A 17418-nucleotide genomic window follows, 5' to 3' on the forward strand; every position below is an offset into this window, starting at 1 on the left:
TGACGACGCCCTGATTCAACTCTGTGGTGATAAACACAAACATCAACACAGATCAATGGAGCTTTTCTCACCTGCTGGTGTGAAAGAGAACAAAATCACAGTGTGAACGACCTCTCTCTGTCTCTCTCTCTCCTTCTCTCTGTCCCTCTCCTTCTCTCTCTCTCTCTCTCTCTCTGTCTGTCTCTCTCTCTCATTACTATAAAGAGAAGAACATCTCTTACTAATAAACTTATTATTTAGAACACAGGAGAACACAGGACCATAGAGATTAATATATAGTCATAGTAATAATAGTTATCATTATCAGTAATTACAGTAATATTAACAAACAGGGCTGTGTGTGTGTGTGTGTGTGTGTGTGTGTGTGTGTGTGTGTGTGTGTGCAGTTCTAATGTAAACATGGTTTATATTCCTAACTGTGAGATTGATGCCTTCATTACTGTGAGTGTATGTTGTGTCTAGAAAAGTGTTTAATAGTGTTTGAATGTCATGGCTGCCTAATTGCTTTCTGGAACATTTCTGTGCTGTATTTGGTCTCATCTGTATGGCTTCTGGATGTTGCTCAGTGTACTGGGCTGTGTGTGTGTGTGTGTGGTTGTGTGTGTGTGTGTGTGTAGTGGTGTCCTTCCGTTAACAGTGTACAGACCCAGGCACTGACTGAGCTGCAGCAGATCCTTTCCATTTTTATTGACCTGCAAGTCGAAGTTGTGGTGGGGAAGGTTGGTCAGATTTCTTGGGTAATGTTATAAATATAAAATTGCTTTTATGTCCCCTCTCTCCAACACACACACACACACACAAACACACACACACATCACATCCTTTGTTATGTGCGATTAGTAAGATACTCAGCAATGCTGTTTAAAGTCTATTGTACATAAAAGCCCTGATTTGACATGCGCATGTGTGATCACATACCATCTTTCTCTCTCTCTCTCTCTCTCTCTCTCACACACACACACACACACACAAACTAAACCCAGTCTGAACGTTTTCTTTCTTTCCTTTTTTAAGCCTCGCTCTGCATTCCATCTTACTTACTGCTGCATCTCCATTTCACCTCCAGTATTAATTTGCTCTTTGTGGGTTTGAAACCTCAACTCTGGACATTGTGCTGCTGCCACATGATTAACTGATTAGATCTAGATATACAGGGGTTCCTAATAAAGTGGACACCGAGTGTATATTTCATATTATAATGCAAAATAATCTCTGAGAATTTAGATTTGAAAAGCTAAAATCAGACACACTATACAGAAAAAAAACTCTACACACACACACACCCACAGTTCTGTTATTATTCTCTCGAGTGAGATGATTATGTATTTGTATAGATATAGAATTATTTTTTTATCTCAAGGGAAAATCAGACATCAGTCCACTAACTTGGCTTTGTTTTGCATCATATATATATTTTTTCCAAACAAAGCTTAATTATTGCATGCAGCACGACACGTGGTACCCTGGTTACCATGCAGTGTTGTAATGTAACGGAGTACAAATACTTCGTTACTGTACTTAAGTAGAAATGTCACGTATTTGTACTTTACTTCGCTATTTAAATTTATGTCAACTTTCACTTTTACTCCACTACATTTCCTAGATAAAATGTCTACTTTTACTCCGTTATATTTCCACTAAGCGTCTTCGTTACTCGTTACTACAAAATAAAATCAGAAGAAATGTGTGTGACTGTAATAAGGGAGGTTTGGTGAATCACTGCTCCTAGATTGCGTTACGCTCCACACGCTCTACGGAGAAGCACAGGGACGCGCAGCGTGCACGCGCTGTCAGAGCTGGAGACGTTTATCTATAACGTTAATCGGCGGATGCAAGGACACAAAGACGGCAACCAAAAGCAGTGAAATGTCACTATTCTTATTACCAGAGTTGTAGCACAAACAAAATATTAATGCAAACAATCCATTCAATACTAAATAAAAATAACATTTATTGATTTGGTCTTTGTCTTGTGAATATTTGTTTATTAATGACTGCATTCATTGGACACACTGTTTGTAGAGAATGCACACGTACATGAACTGATCTGATTCAAGACTGACATCATTACATCATGCATAAAATTTTGGTGTCCACTTTTGCCATTTAATAATACCATAACTTTTGGCTTATATATATGTATATATGCTTATATAATATATAATATAAATAATAAATAATATATTGTTTTAAATTCTCATTGAGGGCTAAAACGCCCTAAAAATGAAACCCTAGAATGTCTTTCAGATCGATACGAGTCGGATCTGTATAATAAGCTGTGATAAAGGCATAACACAAGAAACGCTCCTTCTCCTGGGACCTTCTGTTCGGAATCAAGAAGGAAAAACAACAACATAGTAAGAGGAGGAACAAGCAGATGGAGGTGCTCCAGAAATCGGTGAAGGTTTGTTTTTCTTGTTCACTTTGGAATCGTTAGCAAATTGCCCCATTCTAAGAGACAACGAGCACAAGCGCTCCCTGACGAAGACTCCGGCCCGTATGTCTCCCATGTCTCCTCTCACTAAAAAGTTTCAGTGAGGAAGACAGGAGCTGGAGATCAGGATGGAGATGGTTTTGAAGATGTGACTCCACACATCTGCCTTAATCACTGACTGCTCTGCTGAAGGTCAGTTGGTGGAGAACTTAAGAAATAAATCCTAATAAATAAACTACATTTCTTCTTCTAGTCTAGCTGCCTGGCCCGAGATCTCTCTTTATCTGGGATTCTGTAACACTTTCAGATTCATCCATTGAAGGTTTTTCAGCTGCTGTCTGATGGATCGAAGCTTCTGATAACTCGATGTTACTCTCTGTATTTCGGGATTTTTCCTTTTTCATCATTCGGTGTTGAAGGATAATTAGTGCAATGATCACAGCGAGTAAAATAACTCCAACAACAGAAAGCACAATGAGTCCTGCTCGCTGGCTCCTCTGGTCAGAGCCTCCATTTTCTGTGAAACAAATTAATTAAATAAAAACAGGTTCAGCGTTTTTATTTCAGATTTTATTTCAGACCACTTTATAATCCACATTATAAAAATCTTTATAGACTTTTCTGTTTAATCTTCTATTTACTATAATGAATTTACTGATTAATTTCTTTTTTAAAAATGATAATAACGGCACATTTGCGGTGTTGTGAGTTAATGGACCTCTCGGGGACGTGTGGTCTTGATGAACTCACCTGAGAAGAGGTCGATGCTCCTCCTGATGGTCTGGTCCAGATCTGGGTTCTTCATGATGAAGGTGATGGAGGAGTTGACGGTTCCATTTAGGATCAGTTTACTGTTCACGCTGTACAGACCTGTGTGATGGTCCTTACTCAGCTGCGTGTGTGTGTGGTTGGTGACGTCCCTGGTGTTTCCCATCAGCCACTGCAGGGAGGGAGAGGGGAACCCACCCTCTGAGGTCACCAGAACCTCCATGTGGCCGTTGTCCAGCAAAGAGGTTTTCAAACGAGGCTCAGAGTAGAACGCTAAAGGAGGGGTAGAGAAGAGTGCTGTGTGGTCGGTTACCATGACAACCAGTAACGCTTCACCGTGAGCACTAGGTAGCTAACATTTTACAGCACTTTATTGTACAGTTTCATCATTACCTGCTACTTTGAGGGGGAAACTCTTTCTCTGGCTGCCCAGCCGAGTGCTGACGGAGCAGGTGTACTCCCCCGCGTCCTCCAGAGTGGTGCGGTCCAGCCTGAGTGACGCGTTCCCCTTCTTCATCTCCTGGTGGAACAGGCTGGTGCGGTTGGCGTATGTCCGGCTCTGATATTGTGGCTGGTCTCGGTTATGAAAGAAACTGTGGACCACCTCTTGGTTGTGCAGCCACGTGATCATTATCCTGTCTGTGTCCCACGAGCCGTTCACTGGGAACACGCAGGACAGATGGACCGCCTCGCCGTACACACCCATCTGTACACCCGTGGGAACCGAGATCTCGAACTCAGCTACGGATACAAACATGAGAAGAGATCTTTAAGAGCTAAATCAACAGAAAAGTAAATATTCAGATAATCTGTGAATGTTTATCCAGGTGAGTGGTGAGTTCTGTTACTGAGAGTGAGAGTTCATGTGCAGCAGCGTTTTTATAGTTCTGCTCACCTACATTTTCCCATCCATAACCTTTAAGCTGTTGATGTGTGATGTGTGTGAAATGTGTCAGCCATATTTTCTGCGTATCTTTAGCTCATGTGTTTGTCATTTTGTACTGATTAATAATTTTAAACTGTGTATCAGCATTTATCACTCAGTTCTGTTAAAACAATTGTGTTGTGTTAAAAAGAATGATTCATGTCAGCAGACCGGGCGGTTAACACAAAAATACCGGCCACAGATGTGTCAAAGACTTGGAGAATCAGGGAGACCCAGAGGAAACCTAGGGCATGCCAACAAACACAGAAAACATCTTACAGCTCTGTATGTTCTCACTGTGTGCTGTAGGGCACAAACATGCCTCTGTGTGTGTGTGTGTGTGTGTGTGTGTGTGTGTGTGTGTGTGTGTGTAGGGGTGGGGATGGGGCTCTGGTAAAGTTGTTCCTCAGCCATCTAGTTCCTCATCTAATTCCTATTTTAGGAATATAGGAATTAGATATAACTGACATTGAACAGAGTTTATTTTAACTAAATGGTTTTCTTCATTGTTATAATGTTTTTGTTTGAATATTTTTATGGGGGGTGGGGGTGTGGTGGGGGTGGGGTGGGGGTGGGGGTGGGGTGGGGTGTGGTGTGTGTGTGTGTGTGTGTGTGTGTTAGAAGCAGGAATGGCCTGGCTTGTTTTCAACCTGCCAATGTTCTCGCATACCAGACAGGAAGTAGCTGCCATATTAGGAGGGACCTGCTATTTTGTGGCAGCCAATCAGTATTGTCCAACGTAGGTGCAACCAATCACATTAACTGGATGTCAAGCGACAGCAGCGGCGCCGAATCTCCAGTAATGGCGGCGGTGTTTGGCTTGCTAAGTTCGTATATTAATGATCAGATTAATAAATAATTGTTGCCCTGTAAGTTGGATTTGAACTTTTATGTTAGAGACAGTGAATCTGTGACTACTTGAATTGGTTAATTTAATCATTTGTAGAAACGCAGCTTGTGCACCGTGTGGTCCTGGTTTGTGAGGGGCGATCATTAACTCCAAATACTAACTTACTGTACATTACCATTACCATGTTAACATGTTAACTTAATCTATTGATTAGAATAAAGCTCATGCTGATTCATTGGAATTATTGACAAGCTCAGCCTTGATGATACACGTACAACTTTAACCATATCGGTTTTTTTGGGGGGGGGCATTTAGTTTTTCACGGGGTTGTCTGATATCCAACCATTTATTGATTTTTGTTTTATTGCTCTTGCATTTTTTTTTTTTTTGACAAAACAGTTCTTTTAAGAACTACCTTTTTTCCCTCTAACTCTGTTTTACACCTCTTGTGTAACTTAATATAAATTATGGCAGGTAACGATTCATCCTTTTCCAAGAACGTAGCTTTATGGCCCATATCAGGCGGTGATGGGTGAATCTGCTCTTATCAAAAATGACACATGGAAGGTATAGATAAGAATATGTAAATAAAAACCATTTTGGTAATGTTTGGTAATAAAATGCTTTTTATTTTTCCAGAAAGAGGAAGTGCGCATCAGCCTTGTCGGAAGTAATCCGTGAAGAGACAAAACAACAGGAGGCAGGACAAGTACAGAACATCGAAATCTTGATGGTAGTAGTATTACATTCAATATGACAGAAGCAAAGTTTGAACAACAGATTTCAAGCCTTTATCTCATTATTTGTTATCTTAACTATTGTAGTAGCTTTATGGCAAATACCTGGTTAAATTAAATGTTTTCAGGTATTGCCTGCACCCATATGCACATTCTGTTTTAAGGGAGGTTAGGTCATGATGTTTGGAAAATGCAGTATTAATTTTTTGGTTTGTTTGTAATATCGAATAGTTGCCAGACTCTGTCCTGTCTGAAATTCTTCTTCACGTGGTCCTTGAGGAGGTTGATTCTGGATTGTTAAATTTGTCTTTAGTTTGTTCCAAATTCAGAAGTCTGGTGGATACAGACCCATTTAGGAGGAGGGCACACTTCTGCTGGCTTGACCGTACGTATATACCATCCAGGGTTTTGCAGTGATAGGTGCCAGCTACTGGAGAGTGAAATGCCGTTCAATCAACCAGTTCATTTTTAAAAGCCTAGTTAATCTAACTAATCTTTCTTTTTTTTTTCCAACAAACCTTTAACTTAAACTTTTTCTTTGTTTCTAATTCTTTTCTTTCTTTCTATAACTATTCATAAAGCTATAACCATTCTACACTTATGGATAGATAGGAGGGTTGAAGATTAGTAAGAAAAACAAAGAAATTGTTTTTCTTACTAATCTTCTACCCTCCTATCTATCCATAAGTGTAGAATGGTTATAACTTTGTTCTCTTGCAAATGACAGGTAGCCAACATGTATGTACTGATGTAATTCATGCCATTGTTATAACTGGTGTGAGATTGTGTACGGTAGAGTCTCTGGCCTGCGACCCCGTGAGACTTTGACCCCTGGCTCTACCGATGAAACTATTCTTCAATAAATTTTTACTTATTTGATTGTACCTCATGACTCCTGGTCTTTCATCATATCTGGTCCGGGGTCTTTAAGCTGTTATCCCCTAACACTAGAAACATTTTAAATCATGTTAAACCGTGCTAGAACATTGTTAAACTTTTTCAAACTTTCTGGCTAGGCTTTTTCAAGCCAACTTAGTTTTTCTACAAACTTTACAATCTAGTTAGAACTGTTGTTTTATGAAACACAGACAAGAATGTATTGAAATACTACAAATGTAAAACTGAACTTAAACGATAGCAAAATATGCTTTTAAATAAAGGCCATTGAGACAATGTTCTTTTTTCTTTTAGACAGGACTTTATTAATGAATGTTTATGTACATTTAATAAATATACAATATGATTATATAGGCATTCATGTATGTATATATTTCATATATATAAGTTGACAGTCATTAGGCCCTCATTAAGAAACAGAATTTAGATCCAAATGAACTATCAAATTACAGACCTATTTCACACATTCCGTTTATGTCTAAAATACTTGAAAAGGTTGTGTCTGTTCAACTGAGCTCCTTCTTACAGGAGAACAATATCCTCAAAGAGTTTCAATCAGGTTTCAGACCCCATCATAGCACAGAAACTGCACTTGTGAAAGTCAAAAATGACTTGTTCTTAGCTTCGGACAAAGACTGTATGTCACTGTTAGTTCTACTTGACCTTAGTGCTGCATTCGACACTATAGATCACAACATTCTCCTAGATCGCTTACAAAATTACACAGGTATTCATGGACAGGCTTTAAGTTGGTTTAGATCCTACCTGTCTGATTGATACCATTTTGTAGAATTAAATGGTGAATCCTCCAGTTTATTACCAGTTAATTATGGGGTCCCTCAAGGATCAGTTCTAGGACCTCTGATTTTCTCAATATACATGCTTCCATTAGGGAACATTATTAGAAGACATGGGATTAGTTTCCACTGCTATGCTGATGACACAAATGTCTGTCTCTGATGCTGAGAAGCTAATTCATGCTTTCATGACCTCTAGACTGGACTATTGTAATGCGTTACTAGGTGGTTGTCCCGCATCTTCAATAAATAGGCTACAATTAGTCCAAAATGCAGCTGCCAGAGTTCTCACTAGAACAAGAAAGTATGGCCATATAACCCCAATTTTATCATCTCTACACTGGCTACCTGTTAAGTTTAGAATCAATTACAAACTGCTGCTACTTACGTACAAGGCTCTTAATGGTTTAGCTCCCATGTATCTAACTAGTCTTCTAACACGTTACAATCCTTCACGCTCTCTGAGATCACAAAACTCAGGACTTCTGGTAGTTCCCAGAATATCTAAGTCTACTAAAGGTGGTAGAGCGTTTTCTTATTTAGCTCCCAAACTCTGGAATAGTCTTCCTGATAGTGTTCGGGGCTCAGACACACTTTCCCAGTATAAATGTAGATTAAAAACTCATCTCGTTAGTCAGACGTACACATAATACATCCCATAATATTGTGCACTATTACATCAGACTTGCACATCTTTATGAACAGCAGATATGTTAATCCCTCTCCACTGCTTCTCTCTTTCTACCCATCCCGAGACACCCAGACATTGTACCAGCTCCGATCGTCTTTCGTGCCATGAAGATTTTGGACCTCCACTGAGACGAGGGCGACTCTGTGATAATCCTGAGACATCTACAGATCTACCAGCTCCAGTTGGACTCTGGGATACTAAAGAGGAGATCTGAACTCCATGTGATCCTTACACCGATACAACATTTATCAGACTGTATATTTATAATCACACCCTCCAGTGTCACCCATATGAGGATGAGGTTCTCCTCTGAGTCTGGTTCCTCTCAAGGTTTCTTCCTTTACCATCTAAGGGAGTTTTTCCTTGCCACTGCTGCCTGAGTCACCTCAGACTTGCTCATTGGGGATAAATACATACACATTGCGAACTATAGATATCTAATAATAATCTTGAATTTTTTATTATATTAATTCTTTATAACAGAGGTAACCTCTGTTTTCTTCCGACGAAGAATAAAAAATATCGAATGTTTTATCGAACACATTTTTTATTGATATCGATCTCGTGTCTATCGCGATACATATCGTTATCGTTTTATCACCCAGCCCTAGTCCCTACGTTTGTTTGTCCTTTATCTCCCACAATAGATGTATAAGAACTTTATTTCAAAGAAATATTGTATCTTTGCCTTATGTTCATTCTTTCTGGAACCAGTTTACAGATAATATTGTTTGGCTACTATAATAGATAATATTGAAAAAGGTTTGGCTACTTCCAAATCAGGATTTAATTACAAATAAAATAAAAGAAGTCTCATTTAAACTTATTCATAGGATCTACCCAACAAAACATTTTCTTGTGGAATTTAAAAGCTTTATAGACACAAATTGTACAGTTTGTAATAACAGCTTAGAAACTGTGGTTCACTTATATTGGTACTGAACACTTGTAAAAACCTTTTGGGAAAATGTTTGTGATTTTATTGTTAAGAATATTGATGTTAATTTTGCTTTATTTTGGAAAAATGTGCTTTTTGGTGTTTTGAAGAATCAAAGAGACTACCATACTACCAATAGTATTTACATAATAAATCTGATCCTTTTGTTAGCAAAATTTCACATTCACAAATGTAGATTTTCTGGGGGGGGGGGGGGGGGGGAACCCGGTTGTTTCATATCATTTAAAAAATAAATGGAACTTTATATTGATTCTATAAGATTGTCTTTCAAGCAAAAGGCACTGAAAACTTTGAAAATCTGTACTATATTTAATATTTTATTGTAAATTCCCCCTCGCATACTTTGTATTGTTATTGTCTAGTTTGTTAATTGATCTGTTGTTAATTCATTCATTCATTCATCTTCTACCGCTTATCCGAAACTACCTCGGGTCACGGGGAGACAGACAGAGAGGGACAGAGAGAAGGAGAGAGAGAGACAGACAGAGAGAGACAGAGAGGGAAAGAGAGAGAGACAGAGAGGGAGAGAGAGAGACAGAGAGAGAGGTCGTTCACACTGTGATTTTGTTCTCTTTCACACTAGCAGGTGAGAAAAGCTCCACTTGACCCGTGTTGATGTTTGTGTTTATCACCACAGAGTTGAATCAGGGCGTCGTCACATCACACACACTTTATTACTCAGAAGATATTTATATTATCTGTGTATCAGGACCACACAAATACATTCATTAATTCATTCATTTTCTACCACTTATCCGAACTCGGGTCTGTGCCTGTGCCTATCTCAGGCGTCATCGGGCATCAAGGCAGGATGCACCCTGGATGGAGTGCCAACCCATCGCAAGGCACACACACACTCTCATTCACTCACGCAATCACACACTACGGACAATTTTCCAGAGATGCCAATCAACCTACCATGCATGTCTTCGGACTGTGGGAGGAAAGTTTCCTCCGGGGAGTAAACCCCCGAGGGGTTTGGGGTGCAAACTCCACACACACAAGGCGGAGGCGGGAATCGAACCCAGACCCTGGAGGTGTGAGGCTAACGTGCTAACCACTAAGCCACCGTGTCCTCACCTACACACACGGACTGCGTAGGGACTTCCACATTCTACTCGTTATCATGATGTGTATGTGTGGATCAGTATTTATGGGTGTGTGGGTCATTATTAACTAGGATTGTTCGGGGTGAGTGTGTGTGAGAGAGAGTGTGTGTGTATGTGTGTGCACGTGCAAGTGTTAGTGTGTGATGGAAATCTCTTTTAATATTACAATATGCTGTTTTGAGCCTAACATTTTTTAAATAAAAACAACCTCCATAAAGCAAAGAAAGGAATCAGATGCAGTTTAAACTGTTTTTATTCTGATAAGATTCACTTTCAGATTTTTATAAACATTTTAAATGGTTAAATGTACAAATGCCACATGACTCAAAATGAAAAATAATTATTATAAATAAATGCATCAGTAACCCTTGTCCAGAAAGAGGGATTCATCAACTAACACACAACCTTTTAACACAACAGAAACCTTCACATGTATTTTACTTCAAGCACACAAATGTTAGGTGGACGTCGCCATGGTGACGACTGGAGCTGCCACCGTTGAGGACTGAATTTAACACTAAATGATGAACGGCACAGAAATTACACCGGTGCTCACAGCTGACTGTCACCTGCCTGAAATAGACCAAGCTGAACATTTAAAGTATAATAAATGCTTCTTTACAAAAATACTATGATGAGGTTTATTGATCTTCAGTTCTAGCTGAAATCTGGATTTTGATCAGAGACACCAGACCCTTAACATTGTCCATTAGAAATATTAATCTTCTAAATATTCAGTGCCATAAAAAGTTTCAGCAGTGAGGAAGACAGGAGCTGGAGATCAGGATGGAGATGGTTTTGAAGATGTGACTCCACACATCTGCCTTAATCACTGACTGCTCTGCTGAAGGCCAGTTGGTGGAGAACTTAAGAAATAAATCCTAATAAATAAACTACATTTCTTCTTCTAGTCTAGCCGCCTGGCACAAGATCTTCCTTTATCTGGGATTCTGTAACACTTTCAGTTTCATCCATTAAAGGTTTTTCAGCTGCTGTCTGATGGATCGAAGCTTCTGATGACTCGATGTTACTCTCTGAAGTATTTCGAGATTTTTCCTTTTTCATCATTCGGTGTTGAAGGATAATTAGTGAAATGATCACAGCGAGTAAAATAACTACAACAACAGAAAGCACAATGAGTCCTGCTCGCTGGCTCCTCTGGTCAGAGCCTCCATTTTCTGTGAAACAAATTAATTAAATAAAAACAGGTTCAGCGTTTTTATTTCAGATTTTATTTCAGACCACTTTATAATCCACATTATAAAAATCTTTATAGACTTTTCTGTTTAATCTTTTATTTACTATAATGAATTTATTGATTAATTTCTTTTTTAAAAATGATAATAACGGCACATTTGCGGTGTTGTGAGTTAATGAACCTCTCGGGGACGTGTGGTCTTGATGAACTCACCTGAGAAGAGGTCGATGTTCCTCCTGATGGTCTGGTCCAGATCTGGGTTCTTCATGATGAAGGTGATGGAGGAGTTGACGGTTCCATTTAGGATCAGTTTACTGTTCACGCTGTACAGACCTGTGTGATGGTCCTTACTCAGCTGCGTGTGCGTGTGGTTGGTGACGTCCCTGGAGTTTCCCATCAGCCACTGCAGGGAGGGAGAGGGGAACCCACCCTCTGAGGTCACCAGCACCTCCATGTGGCCGTTGTCCAGCAAAGAGATTTTCAGACGAGGCTCAGAGTAGAACGCTAAAGGAGGGGTAGAGAAGAGTGCTGTGTGGTCGGTTACCATGACAACCAGTAACGCTTCACCGTGAGCACTAGGTAGCTAACATTTTACTGCACTTTATTGTACAGTTTCATCGTTACCTGCTACTTTGAGGGGGAAACTCTTATTCTGCCTGACCAGCCGAGTGCTGACGGAGCAGGTGTACTCCCCCGCGTCCTCCAGAGTGGTGCGGTCCAGCCTGAGCGACGCGTTCCCCTTCTTCATCTCCTGGTGGAACAGGCTGGTGCGGTTGGCGTATGTCTGGCTTTGGTATTGTGGCTGGTCTTGGCTATGAAAGAAACTGTGGACCACCTCTTGGTTGTGCAGCCACGTGATCATGCTGCTGTCTGTGTCCCACGAGTCGCTCACTGGGAACACGCAGGACAGATGGACCGCCTCGCCGTACACACCCATCTGTACACCCGTGGGAACCGAGATCTCGAACTCAGCTACGGATACAAACATGAGAAGAGATCTTTAAGAGCTAAATCAACAGAAAAGTAAATATTCAGATAATCTGTGAATGTTTATCCAGGTGAGTGGTGAGTTCTGTTACTGAGAGCGAGAGTTCATGTAATGTAACATATAATGTTTTTGTTTGAATATTTTTACCATTGAAACGGTTTTGCAAGGCAAGAGACTTTTATCATGTAAATTGTGACAGAGGGAGGAAGAAGATGCTGACAAGCACATGCTGAAACAGGGAAAGTTTTCACTTTACAAGCTTATATTCTAAGTTAAATTTTACCTATCCAAGATAGAAAGAGACATCAAGTGCAAGATAAAGTTCTCCTGTAGTAGTAAGAAGACCAATGAAGTAAATTTTCTGTTAATGATACATGTGATTTATTTGTATTTCTGTTCAATAATTATAATGTTCAATAATTATAATTCGCTCTGGATAAGGGCGTCTGCCAAATGCTGTAAATAATGTCCTTTATATTACATTTGTTTTATTTTCTTATCATTAGTTCTCACAGCATTATTGAGTCTGATTATCCATCTGGTTGGTCAATAAAGCCAGTTAATCAAGAATTGATTGTGATACTGTGAGTATTTCTGTCCTCAGTTCACTGTCACTGTAACATGGTGATAATAAACAGAACCCACTGTAACATCCAGGTTATGTCTGTGTTATTAACACATTATCTAACTAAAACTTTACACCAAAAGCTTGACTAACACTCATTAGGTTTCAACCATCAGATGGAGACTTTTAGTCTTCCTCTGAGCTGTAAATATAAAGCTGTAGTAAAAACAGACTTACTGTCAGAGGAAACTCCATGTAACAGCAGGAAAAGATTCAGAAGAGTCAGAGTCAGTGTCGAATCCCTGACTGATCTGAGACTGATCTCCATCTGTAACAGGTAGTGTGTGAGCATCAGGTCAGGATCTTCTCCATGGGCTTTGTGTCTGCTGCTGAGGAGAAACATCAACATCAGGGTTCGAGTGGAAAAAAACATCATCATCATCATCATCATACAAACAAAAAAGCTTCTAGAAATCATTTATGTAAATTAATGATCTGTTTTAATCCGATTCATACAAAATCAGATGAAAGTCTTTTGCCAACTGTTTAATGAGCCGCCATTACGACCCTGCATCTGCCTCAGAATGTTATCTTCATGATCATTTTAATCTCACTGATAGTTTATTGTGTTCAGATGTGTTAAGTCAAGTCAAGAAGCTTTTATTGTCATTTCAACCATTTATAGCTGTTGCAGTACACAGTGAAATGAGACAACAGGATCATGGTGTTACATAAAACAAAGACAGAGATAAGGACTTAGTAAGTTAGTCCTAGATACATAAAGTGCAACTGTGAAACCTGGTGTACAAAGTGTGAGACAAGACAGTGTAGGACAAAAGACAGTGAAGACAAAAGATTGTTTAATAAGAGTTATTCTGTCCCAAAGAAAAGTCCCAAAATCCAAAAGAACCGAACAGGAGTCACAAGTGAACCTGTTTATGCAGCAGTATAAGCATAAAATAAAAGGCAGAACATCTGAACACATCACTGTATTTATCAATTAACTGTTCCTTAGTCAGAACCTCAGACCGTTCATATCCAATTTTGAGCACGTCATCTGGTATTGTGATCTACATCAGGCCTAGCTGTTCACAAGTTGAGCCTGAGAGAAGTGGATTTTGACTTGATTCTACTATCTCAAAAGACAGCTGATATTTCTCTGCATTGACCACACATTCTGTATCAAAACGCCCATGGAGTCCAGCCGTAGTTTGGCGCTACTAGGGCGGAGTGGTGTGTGTGGAGCCACCTTTACTTTGTCCTTGTAGCTCATCACATTGCATGTTGCTCCTGAATCTAACAGACAACGCAGTGACTTGCCATGTAATTGCAGACCAAACCATTTCTTTCCTTTCATGTGCACCGTGCTAATGGACTCAACTACGTAAATATCATCATCATCATCATCATCATCATCATCATCATCATCATCATCACTGTCCCCAACCGGCTCCTTAGAATGTTCAATGCAGTGAAGCTTCCGCTCTGTAGATCTGCTTTTGCTTTTGCTTTTTAGGGCGGAAAGGGCCTTCCCCTTTACAAATATGAACAAAAGGAATCCCCATTTTTTTTTACACTAAATAAGAACAAAATACTATATGAACTGCCATACTTTGCTTTAAGTAAACTGCCACGATAACCTTTATAATATATTACAAATCCAGCCTTTTAGGTGGCTTGGACAATCGGCCAGCCCTAGTATAAATGTGTCCATCTGCTTTTAGGTCGGAATCAGCAAACAGCGTAAACTTACGAAAACGCGCAGTATAAAGTATAAAATAAAAGGCAGACACGAGAGTGTAAAGCCGCCTTCACACTGCACACGACAAACGGACACGACTGTCGGATTTCGCCCCCTAGTGACAGTCGCACGGAATATGCAATATAATCGTGTAGACGTCAACATGGGAGAGAAGTTAATACTCGCGGTCTCGGAAAACCCATTACTAGATGATCGTGACAAAAATGTTCTCCATTAAGGCGCAACTCTTGCACTAAACGGTGACACTCAGCGAGACTTTTTCTCCGAGTCAGGTGGTGTTTTATACACACTGATTTGCAATGTTTTCTTTGGCGTCTCCAGTAAAGGAGAGAATTAATGAAGGAGTAAATACAAACAATCAATACAACAATAAATCCAGAAAGACCGTGAATAATTTTTGAGGAAACATGGACACAACATTAAAAATAATACAATATAAATAATATAGCTGCAAGCAGCGATGACGGGCCTTCGCACGTTTGTTCATCGCTATACGGTGCCTTCCAGAAAACAACGCACGGTGGGCAAGTGCATCAAGTGGGTAAATCTCAGTGGACTATTTTATGTTGTTACTGACCCATTTGGGGACTGTAGGTAAATGAAACCCCACATTTTAGACAAATGGGGGCGCTAGTGAGCCACTTAAGAGACACACCTTTGTCTGACCTTTTTGTCCACACTTAACAGCCGACAAATGTGATGTATGTGTCAAATTTCAAGTTAATCTAAGCACACCAAAAGCCTTAAATATGCCTGAAAAAGAAAGTAAAGTTTGACGCGTTGCCATGAGAACAGCGTTCAATATAGCAAAAATCCCTACGCAATTTATCATCTACAACGTCTAAGCATCATGTTGACCACTTTTGGTGTCAATCGCATGAATCCTCTAGGAGTATTTAAAAGTCCATTGCATGCAACTGTTGTGACTGACACACTTCCTGGGGCCTGTTGGTGGCGCTATGTCCGAGATTCACAATAAGCACATCGATGCGATCGGAATCCTTGGCCGAACATACACACCGCGTGTCATCACAATAAGACATTTTTTGCTTTAGATATTAGACACTTCCTGTTTCTCTGAATTCGCCATAACTTAGTCGTCTCGTCATGGCAGCACCGTTCGAGATATCAAAAATCCCTTCACAATTTAGCAAGTGCAACGTCTCGGCATCATGTTCATAACGTTTGATGTCAATCGCATGAATTCCCTAGGAGGAGTATTTAAAAGTTCATAGTTTAGATCGCGAAAGTTGTTCGGGTCGATGAGATCTATATGTGTACCAACTCTCGTACATGTACGTACATAATTGCCCGATCTGTGCACCAATGTTTGTTTTTGCATTACAGGGGGCGCTACAGAGCCCCCCTGCCACACCCGTATTCCAGCCTTTGTCCAATCCTAGTGTCGTGTGACTCTGACGTGTGTGTCAAATATCAAGAGTTTTCGAGCATGTTAAGGGACCACAATTGGCCAATGTGTGGGGGAAAAATAAATAAATAAATAAATAAATAAATAATAATACTCCCGATTAAAAACAATAGGTCTTCGCACCATTCGGTGCTCAGGCCCTAATTAATAATTTATTACTTTTTTTATCAATAACAATGTATTTAAAACAAAAAGATTGTTTTTTGGTAAAGTTTAAAAATTACTAAAGTTAATATTAATACTTTTCAATAATTCTTATCATCTCGCGCACACGAACCTGATAGGACAACATTAGAATACATCACATCCGGTCGGCATATCGGATGCGGTGTAGTCGCACAAGTTCAATTTTTTTAACGGATCCAAAGCTCAAATCGGACCCGAAAATTACGGATCCGCAGGTGGTCGGTACCTCACGCAGCGACCTTGCGACTCTCCATAGGAAATGAATGACTTCCGGTTTATCTGCGGTCGTTTGTCGTGTGCAGTGTGAAGGCGGCTTTACTCAGCAACTGTGCTGCGTTATTTACCGACTCACAGGAGACGTCACTGAATGCGCGCGTGTCGCCTGATACACAAATAAACAAATTATGAGACATTAATAATGATGTTTATTTATATAAATCGCCGCATATTGATTTAATTCCGAGCTTCCAACTGACATTTGTCTGCACGTCTTTGGATATTAATATGCATTATAAATATATTATTATAATAGATGGTCTGGTTGTGGTCCAGATAGAGCTGAAGGTTTAGGAGCTCTGTTAATATAAAGCTGTAGTAAAAACACACTTACTGTAAGAGGAAACTCCATGTAACAGCAGAAAAAGATTCAGAAGAGTCAGAGTCATTGTCGAATCCCTCCGAGCGTGAACTCTCATATCACTCTTCAGCCCTAAGTGTGTGTCGATGAACAGCAGATCAGTGTGTATGACAGAAAACAGCAGATCAGTGTGTATAAGACAGACACGGTGACGTGTTTAGTCCTGCCCATTTACAGCAGACTCACAATACGCAATAAGGGGGGTGTGGTGTGTGTGTGTGTGTGTGTGTGGGGGGGGGGGGGGGGAGAACACGGGTAAAGTTGTTCCTCAGCCATTTTAGGAATATAGGAATTAGATATAACTGACATTGAACAGAGTTTATTTTAACTAAATGGTTTTCTTCATTGTTATGATGTTTTTGTTTGAATATTTTTACCATTGAAACGGTTTGCAGGGCAAGAGACTTTTATCATGTAAATTGTGACAGAGGGAGGAAGAAGATGCTGACAAGCACATGCTGAAACAGGGAAAGTTTTCACTTTACAA

General features: G+C 39.8%; 2 protein-coding genes and 1 long non-coding RNA gene across 5 annotated transcripts in view; 1 reads left to right on the plus strand and 2 right to left on the minus strand.

Moving 5' to 3' along the window:
- Positions 1 to 2238: 2238 nt before the first annotated feature.
- On the minus strand, positions 2239 to 3959 carry LOC132846879 (CD276 antigen-like). The gene is made up of 3 exons (XM_060871660.1): positions 3596 to 3959; positions 3185 to 3475; positions 2239 to 2951 (listed from the first exon to the last, which is right to left on the minus strand). The coding sequence occupies exons 1-3, from the start codon at positions 3957 to 3959 to the stop codon at positions 2689 to 2691; spliced, it is 918 nt and encodes a 305-aa protein (XP_060727643.1). The 3' UTR covers positions 2239 to 2688.
- On the plus strand, positions 3890 to 6598 carry LOC132846880 (uncharacterized). 3 transcript variants are annotated; one of them, XR_009648549.1, is made up of 3 exons: positions 3890 to 4029; positions 5617 to 5710; positions 6028 to 6598. It is a non-coding gene; the product is annotated as an uncharacterized LOC132846880 (long non-coding RNA). The 3 variants fall into 3 exon arrangements; XR_009648547.1 differs by having other exon boundaries at positions 5617 to 6598; XR_009648548.1 differs by lacking the exon at positions 3890 to 4029 and adding an exon at positions 4757 to 4996 and having other exon boundaries at positions 5617 to 6598.
- Positions 6599 to 10445: 3847 nt separating this feature from the next.
- LOC132846881 (butyrophilin subfamily 1 member A1-like) overlaps positions 10446 to 17418 on the minus strand; it is a 28013-nt gene continuing 21040 nt past the window's right edge. Inside the window, exons 5-6 of the mRNA XM_060871662.1 lie at positions 11578 to 11868; positions 10446 to 11344 (exon numbers count right to left, since the gene is read on the minus strand). Of these exons, the coding sequence (XP_060727645.1) occupies positions 11079 to 11344; positions 11578 to 11868 (557 nt within the window). The 3' untranslated portion in view covers positions 10446 to 11078. The remainder of the gene's footprint in view (positions 11345 to 11577; positions 11869 to 17418) is intronic.

Source organism: Tachysurus vachellii, chromosome 6 (genome assembly GCF_030014155.1).
Source record: "Tachysurus vachellii isolate PV-2020 chromosome 6, HZAU_Pvac_v1, whole genome shotgun sequence".
Classification (NCBI taxonomy): domain Eukaryota; kingdom Metazoa; phylum Chordata; class Actinopteri; order Siluriformes; family Bagridae; genus Tachysurus; species Tachysurus vachellii.

Excerpts from the sequence above, each read along its gene's own strand:
- LOC132846879 (XM_060871660.1), bottom strand. The coding sequence starts at position 3,959 with ATGTTTGTATCCGTAGCTGAGTTCGAGATCTCGGTTCCCACGGGTGTA. Across the intron at positions 3,476-3,595 it reads TTTCCCCCTCAAAGTAGCAG|CGTTCTACTCTGAGCCTCGT; the intron begins GTAATGATGAAA and ends CCCCTCCTTTAG. Across the intron at positions 2,952-3,184 it reads GAGCATCGACCTCTTCTCAG|AAAATGGAGGCTCTGACCAG; the intron begins GTGAGTTCATCA and ends TTTGTTTCACAG.